At 42.5% G+C, this 15,808-nt stretch overlaps 1 protein-coding gene across 2 annotated transcripts in view; it reads right to left on the reverse strand.

The window, feature by feature from the left end:
- pard3ba (par-3 family cell polarity regulator beta a) overlaps positions 1–15,808 on the reverse strand; it is a 146,780-nt gene that overhangs the window by 102,644 nt on the left and 28,328 nt on the right. For both annotated transcript variants that reach the window (XM_086069033.1, XM_086069032.1), the window contains exons 3-4: positions 11,439–11,613; positions 5,853–5,959 (exon numbers count right to left, since the gene is read on the reverse strand). In XM_086069033.1, coding sequence (XP_085925159.1) covers positions 5,853–5,959; positions 11,439–11,613 — 282 coding nt within the window. The remainder of the gene's footprint in view (positions 1–5,852; positions 5,960–11,438; positions 11,614–15,808) is intronic.

The following is a 15,808-nucleotide window of genomic DNA, read 5'->3' on the forward strand; positions in this document are numbered from 1 at the left end:
TATTTTGGTCCAAAACATCGCATTTGGGTGAAACTAACCTATATTCTATTGTTGATTACTAAAAAACGGAATAAGGTAGAAACAAACTTATTTTTTTTTCTGATGAAAGATGAGAGTTCAGTCTTTCATTTGGTAGTATCTATGTTTCCATAGTCCAAACACAACATTTTCTGTGGACCTTGAAAGATCAGTCAAAATGCTTAAATCAGCTGGCACCCACATATCCACTTTTCTGAAAATGCTTGGCAGTCAAAGAGTTAATACAACAAACTGATACATAAGTCCTATACATACACAAGTATGTGCTGCCTCCTGTGGTGTGTAAGCCTTAGCCTAACAGTGGCATTAGTGTGACGTGTAAAGTTGATCGATGATGTCAAGAAGTAGGCAATCATTTAAGTAAACTCAAGGTGAAGCTGAAGCTAAACTCCAGCAGTTCTAATAATTTCCAGAGTAGAGAGAATATATACCTGTGAGTATTGTTATTGTATGTTCTATTTTTTTGCATGACTGCCCGTCACCAGCATTCTCCAATGTATGTTAGCACAAAACTGGAACGTTTGGAAAGACGCGCTGAAGTCTGTGCACTACACTGAGAGCATGTTCGAAGAGGAAAATAGCCTTCCGCTCCCATTAATTTCCTCACGCACCAGTGTGTTGTGTTAGCAAGAGGACTACTTGTGTTTTGTTGTGGTTACAAACTTTCAAAACCAAAAACGCTGTACTCGCCAACGTCAATGTTAGCCAGCCTAATAACCACCACCGTAATGAAATCCCCAGACCTAGCGCCACTAAACCGCAAACTTCCCCAAAAAAGTTTAGAACCTAACAACTTGATAAGTACAGTAATTTCTGTACTATAAGCCGCTACTTTTTTCACTTGCCTTCGACCTTGCGGCTAATACAAAGGTGCGGCTTATCTACCAGATCACGAGGGGGCGCACTATAAAGGAAGCGCAAGAACGTTAGGCAGGGAAAAACAAACCAAGTGAGCCCCAATACAGTAGGAGAGACAGAACGAGAGAGAGACAATTTGCGGCCACTTTATGGAAAAGAAAGTAGCGGGAAGCCGGTGCGGCAACATAAAAACACTTGTGGCTTACAGGGTGCGGCTTATAGTCCACAAATTACTGTATCCACGGTAAACGAATGGTGAATGGCCTTCATGTCCCCCGTCAGGCCACAACCCTCGCGCATCTTGCAAGTACCTTTTTCCATCTCCTACTGCCCAATGCACTGGCGCACCGTGTCGTCAGTTGGAGTGCCGAGTGTGCACACCAGCACTCATTTTTAGTGCAATTTCCAAAAGGCAAATTCAAGCAACGCACTAGGGGCCAGATCCACCAGTTTGCATAGCTTTTGCGCGGCAAAACAACAAATGAACAATCCGGGAGCGTGTAATCCATTAAACACGCGCAGATGGGGAAATTCATCATTAACTGCGCTGCCAACCAGATTGTGCCCTGGTGCACCGGTGTTTTTTGCGCGTACGGCGTAAATGAGGTCATTTGCATACATTTGACAGAGAAATTGCCCATCTTTATTTGAATGACACTCATTGATAAACAGCGTCTAATTCACTAACGCCAGCGCTAATAGCCACACGAAGTTTAAGCGACTCAAACGTTTATGGAAGGCTGGTATAAACTTTGCGCTTCCTCAATCCTGTGCATCATGGCAGCACGGAGAAGGCAGTGCCCGTCCCCCCTCACGCTAATCATGCACTGTGCTTAGGTTGAAAGATAGGAGTGGGGTGAGGAGATTTTGCTGTGTTGGTTTAGCCTACAACACATGAGGTAACCCGGGCTGATCGGCGATCGCAGTGGGGGGGATTTTTTTTTAGGGTTCATTTTCACGTGAAAGATGCATGCTGTATGTCTACGTCAACCTCTGAAAACATACATGTATTTTTTTTAAATTATCGCACCAATAATTTGTCTTTTAAGGACATTAAATGAATGGCTGAATGACGTTATCGTCGTCCTCTCTGCACACTACAGGTAAATAAGGAAAACGCTTCTGCACCTCCTCTATGGTCCAAGCTCGCTTTGTGATAATTTCATCTTTCTCACAACTGTTACTTAATTGCCATGCTCTTGGCGCAAATTCATTGCTATGTGTGGTAAATCAGGTGCAAAATTTCTCCCAGCTGCCAAACGTTGTGGGCATTTTTCACTGGTATATCAATAGAGCAATATCCTTAGTGAATAGGATGTTAATATGGAGCAAGCTGGGTGCAGTTGTGGAGCAATATTTGGCACTGTTAGCGGACGCAGCGCATTCTTTGTGGATTTGGCCCTGAGTTTCCAAATGGTCGGAGTCAGAGAAGGGGACTCGCAACTCGGACTTGGACTAGTGAGAGACTTAAGTCGCTATTTTATCTTAGACATGCAACTCATCCACCAAAGACTCGAGACATGACTGGGAATCTCCTTTTGGGACTTGTGAACTTTACGAGTCGCTATGGTGTGGCTTGCTGTCATTTTCTCTCCTTTCTCCAAATGTCTGTGTGTATGTGTGCATGCGGCTCAGGTGCTGGCTCGTAAGTTTTGCCTCTCTCTCTACCTACCTTTCCGTGCGCCCAGGCAACGTCCAATGTTAATGACGTAAAGTAGACAAATGCAACAACGCACAAACAACCACTAACATGGCAAACTCGGAGCAACAGGCTGCTGCAGTGCTGCTGTCTGTGATAGCTTTTGCTTTTAAAGACTACCCAGCGACATGACAATAGATTTTCTAAATACAAAGTGTCTGGAGTCTAACTTTATTCGACATTTAAAAAGGCACACAGATAGGTGAGTCGGGGCGCAAGCGCTAGCCAGGGCAGGCTTGAACTCGGGATCAGGGACTTGGACTTGACTTGGTCTCATGTTCAAAGACTTGTCTTGGACTTGGCGTTAGAGACTTGTGCCCATCTGGTCGGAGTGAACCAGTGAGTGCTCGGAGCATATTTCCGAACGCGCCCTGACTGTATATGATGCTGTGTTTGAGTAAACATTTATGTTAAGCTCTTGACGGCAGAGGACAAGGGAGGCAGGTGGTAGGACTGAAGAGGGTTTGGAAGAGGTAGAGCTGGGTGCCATCCATGTAGCAGTGATTAATCTTATCTTTGCGGAAGGGTGCACTGCTTTCCTCTCCTGAGACGCCGGATGGTGGACCAGAATTTCTTCAAAGTCGTTTTCCATGGCCTCACCCATCTCCTCCCATGTCCGGGTTTTTGCCCCAGCGACCGCCGAAGCCGCATTCCACTTGGCCAGCTGGTACCTGTCAGCAGCCTCCGGAGTCCCACAGGCCAAAAAGGCCCAATAGGACTCCTTCAGCTTGACGGCATCCCTTACTGCTGGTGTCCACCAGCGGGTTCGAGGATTGCCGCCACGACAGGCACCAACCACCTTACGGCCACAGCTCCGATCGGCCGCCTCAACAATGGAAGCACTAGGGATAAGGGAAAAGTTCTGCCGGAGGTGGGTGTTGAAACTCTTTCTGACAGGGGATTCTGCCAGACGTTTCCAGCAGACCCTCACAATACGTTTGGGTCTGCCCGGTCGGACCAGCATCTTATCCCGCCATCGGAGCCAACACACCACCAGGTGGTGATCAGTTGACAGCTCCACCCCTCTCTTAACCCGAGTGTCCAACACATATGGCCGCAATTCCGATGGCACGACTACAAAGTCGATCATCGAACTGCGGCCTAGGGTGTCCTGGTGCCAAGTGCACATATGGACACCCTTGTGTTTGAACATGATGTTCATTATGGTCAGTCCAATAACAAAGCACCGCTCGGGTTCTGATCGGGGAAGTGGGGGGCCGTTCCTCCCAATCACGCCCCTCCAAGTCTCACTGTCATTACCCACGTGAGCGTTAAAGTCCCCCAGCAGAACGAGTGAGTCCCCAGGGGGAGCGCTCTCCAGCACACCCTCCAAGGACTCCAGAAAGGGTGAGTACTCTGAGCTGCTGTTCGGTGCATAAGCACAAACAACAGTCAGGACCCGTCCCCCCACCCGAAGGCGGAGGGAGGCTACCCTCTCGTTCACCGGAGTAAACCCCAACGTGCAGGCGCCTAGCCGGGGGGGCAATGAGTATGCCCACACCTGCTCTGCGCCTCTCACCGTGGGCAACTCCAGAGTGGAAGAGAGTCCAGCCCCTCTTGAGAGGATTGGTACCAGAACCCAAGCCTTCTCAGCCTCGCACACCAGCTCGGGCTCCTTCCCTGCGAGAGGTGACATTCCATGTCCCCAGAGCTAGCTTCAGTAGCCGGGGGTCGGATCGCCAAAGCCCCCCGCCTTTGGCTGCCACTCAACTCACTGCGCACCCGACCGCTTTGCCCCTTTGCCCCCCTCACCCCCGGTGGTGAGCCCATGTTGCCTTTTCGGGCTGTGCCCGGCCGGGGCCCATGGGTAAAGGTAAGAAGGAGCTGAGCCGAAAGGCAAAGCTCTCGATTTACCGGTCGATCTACGTTCCTGCCCTTACCTATGGTCACGAACTGTGGGTCAAGCGGCCAAAATGAGTTTCCTCCGCAGGGTATTCGGGCTCCACCTGAGAGATAGGGTGAGAAGCTCGGTCATCCGGGAGTGACTCAGTGTCCAGCCGCTACTCCTCCGCGTTGAGAGGAACCAGTTGAGGTGGCTCGGGCATCTGGTTCGGTAGCCTCCTGGGCGCCTCTCTGGGGAGGTGTTACGGGCATGTCCCACCGGCGGGAGGAACCGGGGACGACCCAGGACACGCTGGAGAGACTACGTCTCTCGGCTGGCCTGGGAACGCCTTGGGATCCCGTCGGAGGAGCTGGCTGATATGGCTGGAGAGAGGGAAGTCTGGGCTTCCCTGCTAAAGCTGCTGCCCCCGCGACCTGACCCCGGATAAGCGGTAGATGATGGATGGATGGATGGTAAGATTCCCACCCCCAGTTTATTGTCATTGCATTTACTTGAGGTAATGCTGAGTCATTGCTGACTCTGTTATGTTGGTAACATGGTTTCTCTTTTCACTCTCACACACACACACACAAGAAAACACACACAGTCAACACTGTGCTGTTAAATGGCAGCTTCTTTGGAAAAGATGGAGTGCACTTCATTTCAAAGTGCAGCCCGAAGCAGAGTTCTGGGCCAGGGTGAATGCTTCTTCGTCTTTGTCCTCAAAGAGGGCATGCCTCAAACAGCATAATGGCAAATGGGATGTCTTAATGCCTCAGTTATGTCCAAGACATTTGAAAGAAAATGTTCTCAACTCCTTTTTCAAAAACAAATGAATTCAGTGAAATTTAAAAGGAGCAAACGTATGCGTTGAGCCGGGTTTACAAAGAGCCTTGTATTCTGATTAGAACGAAATCGAATGACCAAACAAAATGAAAATGCTCCGAATGAACACCTCAACCGGAATATAAAGGCTGAATTCATTTGGAATCACATCGGTGATGTATTCCTTCTGCCAATCCAAACAAACGTCATGTAAATAGTTGCATCAGAATGTGGAGTGACTTTGCCATTAACATACTTAAACATGGCATCCCACCAGAGCTCGTCTCGTCTGCAATGGGAAAACGTGTTTTAAACTACTTGTATCTTGTTTATATCAAGCTGTTGTTTTAATAAAAATGCTAAAATAACTGCTACTATAGCACTAAATAGACTAATGAACTCCATCTTGACAAATCATGTGATGTTTACGTCGATCTGTGTGTGTGACATGGCTGTAAAACAGCTCTTCTGATTAATGTTGTGGTGCATGGAAACGGCTGATCACGTCACATGTACATGGTTAACCAGACATTTTCCGTCGGAATGATTTCAACTGGAATAATGAAAAAAGTCTCCATGTAAATCCAGCTACAGTGACACAATGCTCACCATTTGGGAGGCTTCGTTGTTTCGCTCATCATGTGTTGACGCAGTGGTCACCTCAATGGGAGGAGCCAATACTGAGTCACTGCTGCTCCTCACCAAAAGGGGCGTGTCTGCAATAAAAAAGGAAGTTTAGTTCCCTAAGCATCTTTTTCCAGGTAGCAGTACAATTGAAAATGATAATGTCACTTCTACGTACAAAAAAGGGATGCAATAACATGAGGTGTGCCGTTATTTATGGCTGCCTCACAAACCTGGAGTGTTGAAAAACCACCTCCCCATCCAGCTACCAATAATTTTAAAGCTTACATGGCACCAGTCCTTCACTCGTACACATTTAAAATAATCCTTTCCACCTGAACAAACCAGCAGGGTGAAAGAGAGTTGGCTGACGGGTCTTTGAATCCATCAAGAAACAATTCAAAATAATGTAATTTGGAGCTTTGTGTTGCCTTGGGATTTTTAATATCCAGCCTAAAGGGAGCTGGTGTGATATAAAATCCTCTGTCTGGGTGTGGTCACACAGAAGCCAACAGAGAAAAAAGAAAGACTGGAGCGGGTGCAGGATAAATGAGAGTAGTGCACTGAAAGATTGTGACGGAGAAGCAAAGGAGAAAACTGAGAAAAGGGGAATTCGAGCAAAATTCTCTCCTTTCCTGTAATCAATCTCTCTTTAGGGGGCAGTGACAGGGTCCTGATCCAACGTGGGCAGAATACAGAGTGTCAAGGAGGAAAACAAGCAGGAATGGAAAAGTGTGCGTGCGTGCGTGCGTGCGTGCGTGCGTGCGTGCGTGCGTGCGTGCGTGCGTGCGTGCGTGCGTGTGTGTGTGTGTGGCTGATAAAAAATGGTCACAAATATCCTTTCAAACAGCTTTCACATATTACTCTTCTAGTGATGTGTTCAGGTTTGTTGAGCAATTTATATTAATTACTTTAATTGATTTATCACATCTCAGATTGCAGACACCAGTCTCACCTGTCATCTGTCTGAGTTTCCCCTACAGTGACTGTTGAAACAAAGAAGACCTTAACTATACTCAGGGGCGCACATAACTACTTGTTGATGTGATTCTCAAATGAGCACCAGAGGTTGCTGTTAGGTACTCATTTTACTTCCGACCCACCAAACCCAAAACAGCAACTTGTTGTCAGTGTTGCCAACTTAAAGATATGTTGCTGTATTTAGTGACTTCTCCAACCATTCTAGCAACTTAAAAAAAAGAAAAAAAGAAAGAAAGAATAGCGCCAACATCAACTGAGGTCCTCAAGTTAGCCAATCTTATTTCCATCACAGTGGAGAGAATAAAGGAATTTGCCCTAGTAAAATTTGAGAATGGCTAATTGTATGTTTGTGCTCATAATGTCAGAACATTAAAAATATAAAAACAAAGGGGCACTGCATCCATCCATTTTCTGAGCTTCTTAATCAACACAAGGGTCGCAGGGGTGCTGGAGCCTATCCTAACTGTCTCGTGGCAGAAAGGGGGGTTGCAGACATTTAATGGTGATTAAATATTTCATGTTAATATGTGTTTTTTTAATTTCCTGATTACAACAACATACAGTATAACATGACTACACAAGTGACAGCTCATTAAAACAATACAATTTGCTGTTTTATAAAAAGGCATTTAAAATAACCAGACCGCAGAACAGTGTTTGAGGACCATTACTTGAAGGCATTGGTCAATAAGCCCAATCTTTTTTGCACCATAGACCACTTCCATATAAAGAGATAATTTTGATGGACCATTAAGCCACAGCACAGTGAGACCGAGATGAGTTTCTTGTCGGTCTCCCAACTCCATGTTTGGCCCCGCCGTAAAGCTGCAAGTGTAGCTCTTTGTGGGGAGCCAGCCACAATAGTTGTTCATTGGCTACTATGAACGGTCAATTTTAAAATAATAACCTAACAAGTAGAGTTAAAACTCACACCCAAACTCTACGTACGCTATTCGTGTTGATGCTAATGAGCGAGTACCAAATTATGTTTAATCCATTACTTATGACACCTTTCTCAAAGAAAAATAGTCCAACAAATAAAACAACAAATTTGATCAATGATTTTATCAACACCATACAGTGTCCAAAGTGCTTTAAAAAGCCCCATTAATTCACTGATTTAAAGACATATCCTGGACAAGAGTAGAATCCAGCATGTCTTTCTTTCTCTGGTCTAGTATATCCATCTGTATTGTGACGGATCAGCTAGCTAATGCTTCCTAAGCTGCTGTGACGCCGTGAGAGGCCAGGAGTGAAGTAACAAAGAAAAAGGCGTTGATACACGGCCTAGCTGAATTTTATTGACTGTTAAATTTAATGCTCATTAGCTGGCCAAATGCACATTGTATGCATGCACAAATGCTTCCAGGTGTGCTCGAAAGTAGAGCAATTTCATGTACATGCACTCCCCAAGTACATATACTGAGACCATCCAAACATGCCTTTGCGACAATACACGCAACAATATACTTTGACCAGTTCTGACTCAAATCCCCAAATTCCAATTTGGTATTCGTTTTTAACGACTAATTCACACCTCAATATAAGTGGTTAGGAAAATGGATGGATGATTATCAATGACTTATTTGGCATTTATTTTGAAGTTGGCTCTCGATGATGAGCAACCAATCTAGAGACTTCTCGCGGCATTATCTGAGATTTCTTAAGACTCCCTCCAGAGCAGGAGATGTTCACTCTGCCCTCTAATAATGCGTGCTTGATGCCCCCACAGGCTAACCATGCTCCCCAGCGATTTGTGCACAAGCAATTAAACAGTATATGTTCTATTTTTCTCTTTGAAGACATCCTATGCTTATACACGACAACTACATGATATGGTATCATCAAGAAGCCAGAACACGAAGTACACATGCACTGTACACTTGTGTGGTCCATGGTCACAGCTAGGGTCCATTACTTAGCCCCATAAATCCTCCTCCGTTCATTTGCCAAAGTCCTCCAGCTGTTTAATGTCCCACGCCTCCCTCAGCTATTTGAAGGAGCATAAGAGCGACTATCTTGACCCCTGAGGTAAAGTGACCTTTAGGTCAAGTGGTGACGCCAGGGGTCACATCTATGGATCAGAATGGCAACTCTGAATGGCAACTCTTTCAGGGCATAAACAAGATTGCCTTGGAGACATTTCTGACAGTGATTGAAGGGTTAAAAACAGTTCCCCTCCTCACTTTCCAGTGAGTTTTTGGAGAGACCCAAAGGGGCCTTACAAACTTATCTGCTTAGAACTCTCCATCTGCTAACTAGGCTGCTTGTACAGCTCTGGGAGGTATACTGCAAAGATTTCTTCTTGTCTGTTCTGAAAAAGTTCAGTAGCACTACAGTGCCGGTTCACTGTGGGGGCAGTCGTAACAACAAGGACATTTCTGTCTGAAAGCTTACGAGCATATCAGTGTCACGTGACAGGTGCCGATGGTGACTTTGTCTTGCAAGCATACTGAATAATGACTGAGTATGTTTGTGTGTATGTGTGTGTGTTGCCCAGTGGTCTGTTCCTCTGGCAATCGATTGAGCGACCCGGTTCAGGCTGCTCATGGGATGATGAGATAAGGACTCTCTTCCGAGAGTGTGTGTGTGTGTGTGTGTGTGTGCATGTGTCTGTGTAGCAGCGGATCAATGCAGGCCTAATCATCCCACTGGGCCAGTGTGAAGTCCAATCATCCTGTTCAAACAAACCGCTCAGACACACACACATACAAACGCACAAACACTTTGATGCCTAACTGATTACAGAATTACTCCTTGCTCCTTCCACCGCCACTCAACGCGATTACATGCACACTATAACCAGATTATTGTGAATAATCAAATGGAGGTAAGCACGCCAATAAAATAATTAGAATAAACCTGAATTTCCAGAAAAGCTGAGTTTACATGGTTGGTTAAAAATTAGGTACACAAAAACAAATGTGGCACATTTTGTTACACAGTTCTTTGGTGACCCAACATTTACTGGTTATTTCTATTGTTAATGTATGCACAGATTTCACTGGGGAACAATTTGAAAAAAACGACATCTTTTGAGTTATATTTTTATGCTGATTAAAACAAAAATAGGCGTGCTGATTCCAAAATTGCAGTCAGTTTTATTTCTAGCATGTCAAGATTTTTCTCCACAGCTTACCCTATGCAAAAGTCCACTGATTAGCTGTAGCAAGACTATAGTAAGAAGAGCTGATTAGGTTTGGACTCATCGACAGCTACATGGCAACTTTTGTGCAATCAGAATTGGTGAGACGTCTGTGCGGCTTCCAATAGTAAGTCAATATCTGCAAACAGAAAGCTATCATAATAGGAATTAAAATGTAGTATGACAGTATAATATTAGTAATGAAAGTAATGGTGATTGGTCATTGTCGGTTCTCTTATCAAACTAAACAGAGGTTTTGCAATCTGAGGTAGAAGCGTGTGGGTTATTTTTGTCGGCAGAGGTATTCACCTGGGACTCTCCCATGGATGCCATTTTTGCACAGTGTGTTTCTCATCATAGATTCCTGAACCTTAACTGAAACAAGTGGGGCCTGTAGTTCTTTGAATGTCTTTCTAAGTCATATTGTAATTTTCTGGATGAGTCTTCATTGCATTCTTGGGAGAAATTTTGGTTGGCCAATCACTCCTGGTAAGGTTGACCACTGCTCTTAATTCCCTCAGTTTCTAGATAATGGCTCTGACCATGTTAGCTTGGAAATGGACTTGTAACCTTTCCTATAGACACAGAAATTTCATTCAATTGTATAATAATTTGAATTTATTTGACTCATGACATGATGTAATTCTTTTTTACCCTACTTTGTCTGACAGAAGCAGGGCATTTCCTTTTTCACACAGTGCTAGATATGTTTGTTTTGGTTTTTTTTGTCTTAATGAATAATATTTACGAATTTAGAAACTGCATTTTATATTTACAGTACTTGGAAATATTTAAATTGGCTTGATATCTGAAACTGTTAAGTGTGATATGTAATCTGGAATCAGGACCTGGACAAATGCTTTTCAGGACACTGTCCATATGTTGTACATATGTTTAGCTAACAAAAGCTAGCTCACAACTCTGACACTTTATGAGGGGGCTTTACAGGGTCACATCGTAACTAAGTTTGTCGGGGATCACTGGGGCTGGAAAGCAGGATGGCACAGCAAGAGTGCTGGCTGGGAGGAGCAGGGGGTCCAGTTTGAGAGGCTGGAGAATAGGGAGCTGTAATTAGTCCATTCATGCTCAGTTAACAGGCTACTGTTATAATCTAGTTAGGAATTGAGCCGGGTGGTTAGCTGGATGGCAGGTGGTACAGGCTGAATAGCAGAGTGGGCAACACACGGTTGATGAGAGTGGACTGGGGCATATTGCAAGGGAATGGGGGTAGATTTACAAGTGTCTATCCGTCCAGCTAAGAGATAGAGGATGTTCCACTAACATGGGTTGTGCATTTGGATGTGAAGAAAACTGTGCGCTGCATTGGTATTTTTCTAAATCATGAGTTGATTGAGTTACTAATGCATTCATTTATTCAATAGCCTGGAGTTTTAGGCACACATCACAAGTCAACAGATGACAAAACTTAACACTCAGTGACTTACTGGATTTGAGGACGGCCTCGTTGACTTCTATCTCCCCTTTGATTAGCTCCTGGAACTGCATGTGTGAATAGTAGCTCAGTGGCTCTGGACTGGGTGGAGCACTGGAATCGCCATTCGAGATGCTCTCCCTGGGGCTGTCTGTCATCCCACGCTGCACTTCGAACAGCGCCACCAGCTGCAAAAGACAAAGTGTCAATTTGAAAGCCATGATTGCAGTTGCCTGCGCGATGCATCTGAACCCGACTTGGATCAGAACATGCCAAAATAATGACAGTTAACCATTCGCCTCCGCACATCATACAGTACATGGACGACCTGTGACCTGAACTGCATGAGCCTGTATCAAGTTCTAAGTCTCCCCATGTATGTAGAACTGCACAATATGTAGGTTTGTACCACTGTAATTTAGTGACATTGTTTGTAACCAACAAAATAAATTGCTCCTCAAAATCACTAAATTCCTCCTCAAATTACGTCATTTATTAACAAAATTGCTCCTCAAAGAAAAAGTAATTTTGTAAATGTGAAAATTACAAATGTAGTTAAGCCATAAAAATAAGTACTGTATTTTTATGGTCTTGTTAAAATAAACAAACAAACAAAAAACGCCCGACCAGGCCCGTAAACTAACTCATTCACCATCTTTATGGCTAATGAAATGCCACATCCACTCATATAACAGTGAGTAAAAACTTTAATGTCACAACGGAGGAGTTGGAGAATATTAATGTACTGCCAGTTCAACAGGAAAATTTGTCACTATCGAATATTTTTAGGATCGATTAATCTATTGATTTTTTTAGCTATTAATCGACTAATTGGATTCATTTGAATGTTGTATTCTAGTGAAGTACAAAGGATTTTCCCCCCCTGATTACTGTTTGTTAACCAGTGATTGCTGTTTATTTCGTACTTCGCATTTGTATAATGAAAAAAAAAAGGGGGGGGGGTTGATGTTGTACTATGTTATCAGTTTGATTATTGTTTTTAATTAAAAGCAGATGTTTGCAAATGTCTTATTTTGATTAAACAGAAGATAATCAAACTTCAGACTACAGAAATCAGTAAACAATTACTGTGGATATGATGAAATCAGAAGATTTGGATAATTTTAAGTTTTATTTAATTTTATGGCTCCAAATGATAACTCGATTATTAAAATAGTTGTCGATTAATTTGATAATCGATTATTTGTCGATTAATCGATTAATTTTGGCAGCTTTATTTGCCACAGGCTTTTAATTCATCAAAAAAAAGTGTCAAACAGCATGTCAATCAGTAAACGCCAGTGCAGCATCAGTGGCTTATAATATTGTTTATAAAGAATTTCCTAAATATTTTTAAACAGACACAGCTTCTTTTTTTTAACCTATAACGCAAAAGAATAAAATGCCTTAAAAATACCCTATTTAGTTTGTCTTATTTCTGGTCAACTGCTCCAAATACATAAATACACAATCACTACCCTGGCGTATAATAAACTGTTGATTTCAAAAAAAAATTATAATATAAAAAAAGAAAAAAGGAAACCAACTGTTTTTTCATTATTAGGTGAAAATGTATTTTGTTGTTGTGTACTTTAAATTACTCTTTATGCAAGCAAAAATATATTTATCCGAGTACTTGAGTACTCAATAGAATTTTCAGTCGAGTATTTGAATACTAAAATACTCGATAGTTACAGCCCTATTGTACTGACTTTTTTTTCCTGGCCACTAGATTATTTGTTTAATTTTATTGATCTGTTTTTTAAAATAAATTTTATGGTGTGCTTTATGCAAAATGATGTTTATGAGCAAATTGAAAAAACATAATTGCCATTAATTTCAAGCAATTTTCAGGAAATTTGCTATAATTGGGATATATAGGTATTTAAAAAAAAATGTCATTGTTTTTGGAAAAATCATAAGTACTAAAGGTATCGGAACTTGGTATTGGTATCGGTGAGTACTGAAGATTTGAGTATCGGTTATTGTATCGAGCTAAAAAAAGTGGTATCCAACATCCCTATTTCTTAAAGGGGGCTAATAATAATGTCCCAGGTCGTTTTTGTTTTTTCTTGATTAATTCTGTTTTGGTGTACAAATATAAATAATTTCTGCCTTCTAAAAAAAAAAATAATAATAGTATGTAAAGAAATTATATTTAGAAAATTCCTTGCTCTGTTAAAAAAATTACTTGGTAATATCTTAAAAGAACTTCAAATTTCGTAGGTGGGCTAATAATTTTGTCCTCAACTTTAGTATCCATTATGATGTACTTAGTAGTAGTAGTAGTAGCGAGATAGCTTTATGATCAGTGACATCTGATATGTAATGAATTACTTTTGCCTTCATAAAACTGAATTATTTAAAAATGCATAAGTTGCTTTATTATGTTAATTTATCTTTTTTATTTTGTTATTGCTAACTGCCCACACACGTTTAGATAATTTTCACCCTTGAATTTGTGCGTATGTAATTTTTACATTATAACCAGGTACAAGACTCTGAGGTCGTGTGTGTGTGGTTGAAATTGGAAGTCCCGTGAGATGTGGCACAAGAAAAAAAAGCTGTCATATGCAATGACACGGGCAGCACAAAGAGACAGGCACAGTAGATGAATAGGATCAAGGGTGTGCAGGGGAACAACAAAAAAAGCATCCTAATTGAGAGAGCTTTACAATTGAACAAATGAGAAGGCGTGTATATCAGAGGTAGGGCAACACCTCTGCTGATGTGAGGATGTGTGGTTAATGTGGATAATGGGTGTGTGTAGGTAGTCTCACGCCCAATTAGAAATATAAGGCAAAGAAGATCACAACTTAAAAAGAAAAAACTGCATTGAAACACTGGAGCTGAAGTACAGTGTGTGTGTGTGGGGGGGGGGGGGGGGGTGCATGTGTGTGTGCCCATAAACTATTTGCACTGTGACACACATTTTCTATCCCACCATGATGTCGTCTCTCACCTCAACCTCCCATAATTCTATATCCGCATGGCCACACAAAAATTTGACACTTGTGTGCGCATGCATGGGCTTGTACAGTATGTGCGTTCAAAGTGTGCACTGGAGAGAGGAATTGAGGGAACTGGCAGTTGCAGAGGAGAGGATGAGAAAAAGAAAGACCTGACACCAGGAAACCAATCTGATTGTGCCGCTTGATGAATGCATTTCCAGCTCTTTCTTTCTCCTTTATCAGCTTTCCTATTTGCCTCCTTATCTCCATCCATCCCCAGCGGCCGTCTCTTTCCCCCGAGCTTGCTGACTGCATCAATCAAAGACGATGCCCATGGGTTGAGTGCTAGACGTGTGAATGAACACAACAACGTGCACATGCACAAAGTTGCAGGGATGAGCTTAGCCTAGCATTCATTATTTTGAGAAACGTCTTTCAGCATGTGGAATGGGGGTAATCATTTCTATTGTTATTTTTTATTTGTTTATTTATTCAGATAACAGCGGGGGGGAGTGGCATTGATAAAGTGCAGTGGAGAATTGAAATTTGAATCATTGTATTTTAGCGGCTTTCTTGGCAGGCTTGGGCAATGACACAATTCATGTACGTACGTATGTGTTCAGGTTACAAAAAAATTTAACTTTACCCCAAAACAGTAATTAGATTACAGGTACAATTATTAAAAATGTGGATTATTTTGCAGGATTTAAATTTCTATGCAGTCAGAGACATCCATCCATACCTTGAGGAGATAGCAGGTCAACAATACCTCGACCACCCCAGATGGAAGGACTGTTCATGTGATTGTTCAACAACCAAATGGATGGCTGTGGCATACACAAGCCTCGTGCCACATGTATGCATAAAAGAGAATTAAACAGTTTGCCTGAAGCAAACGGGTTTGATCTCTCTCTATCCCTTACAATGCCAAAGCACTTTAACACACCAGAAGATTAAAATGGACACTAACACTCTGTTGTCATTTACCTAGATAAATAAGATAATAAATTGCCAATGAATACAAAGACAAAAACAATTAAAGCCGCAAGCAGCGATTGAGCATTTCACACCCACTCAGAATAATCAAACTTTGACACCATGGTACGCCCACATTAGATGGCGGAGGCACAAAAGTTTCACAATATAGCGTCGCCCATCTGTCTCGAAGACATGCTTCCACAATTTGGCTCATTTGGGAAAATTTCTTAGTACAAGCCCTGAAATTCAACAATGGCTAAAAAAACAAAATGGTAAATTTCAGGAATGGATACTTGAGACTAAGGCTGTGCAAATAATTAAAATAAAATTACGATTTTGATTATTACCCTTCCACGATTACAAAATTGCCATAATCGTACAAAAACGATTATTAAATACTAAGGCTGCAACGAGTCCTCGTCATTTCTGCCTCGGATGCCCGCTGAGATAGTCA

This window comes from Leptonotus elevatus, chromosome 2, assembly GCF_054856555.1.
Source record: "Leptonotus elevatus isolate MCC_2025b chromosome 2, RoL_Lele_1.0, whole genome shotgun sequence".
In the NCBI taxonomy this organism is placed as follows: Eukaryota; Metazoa; Chordata; class Actinopteri; order Syngnathiformes; family Syngnathidae; genus Leptonotus; species Leptonotus elevatus.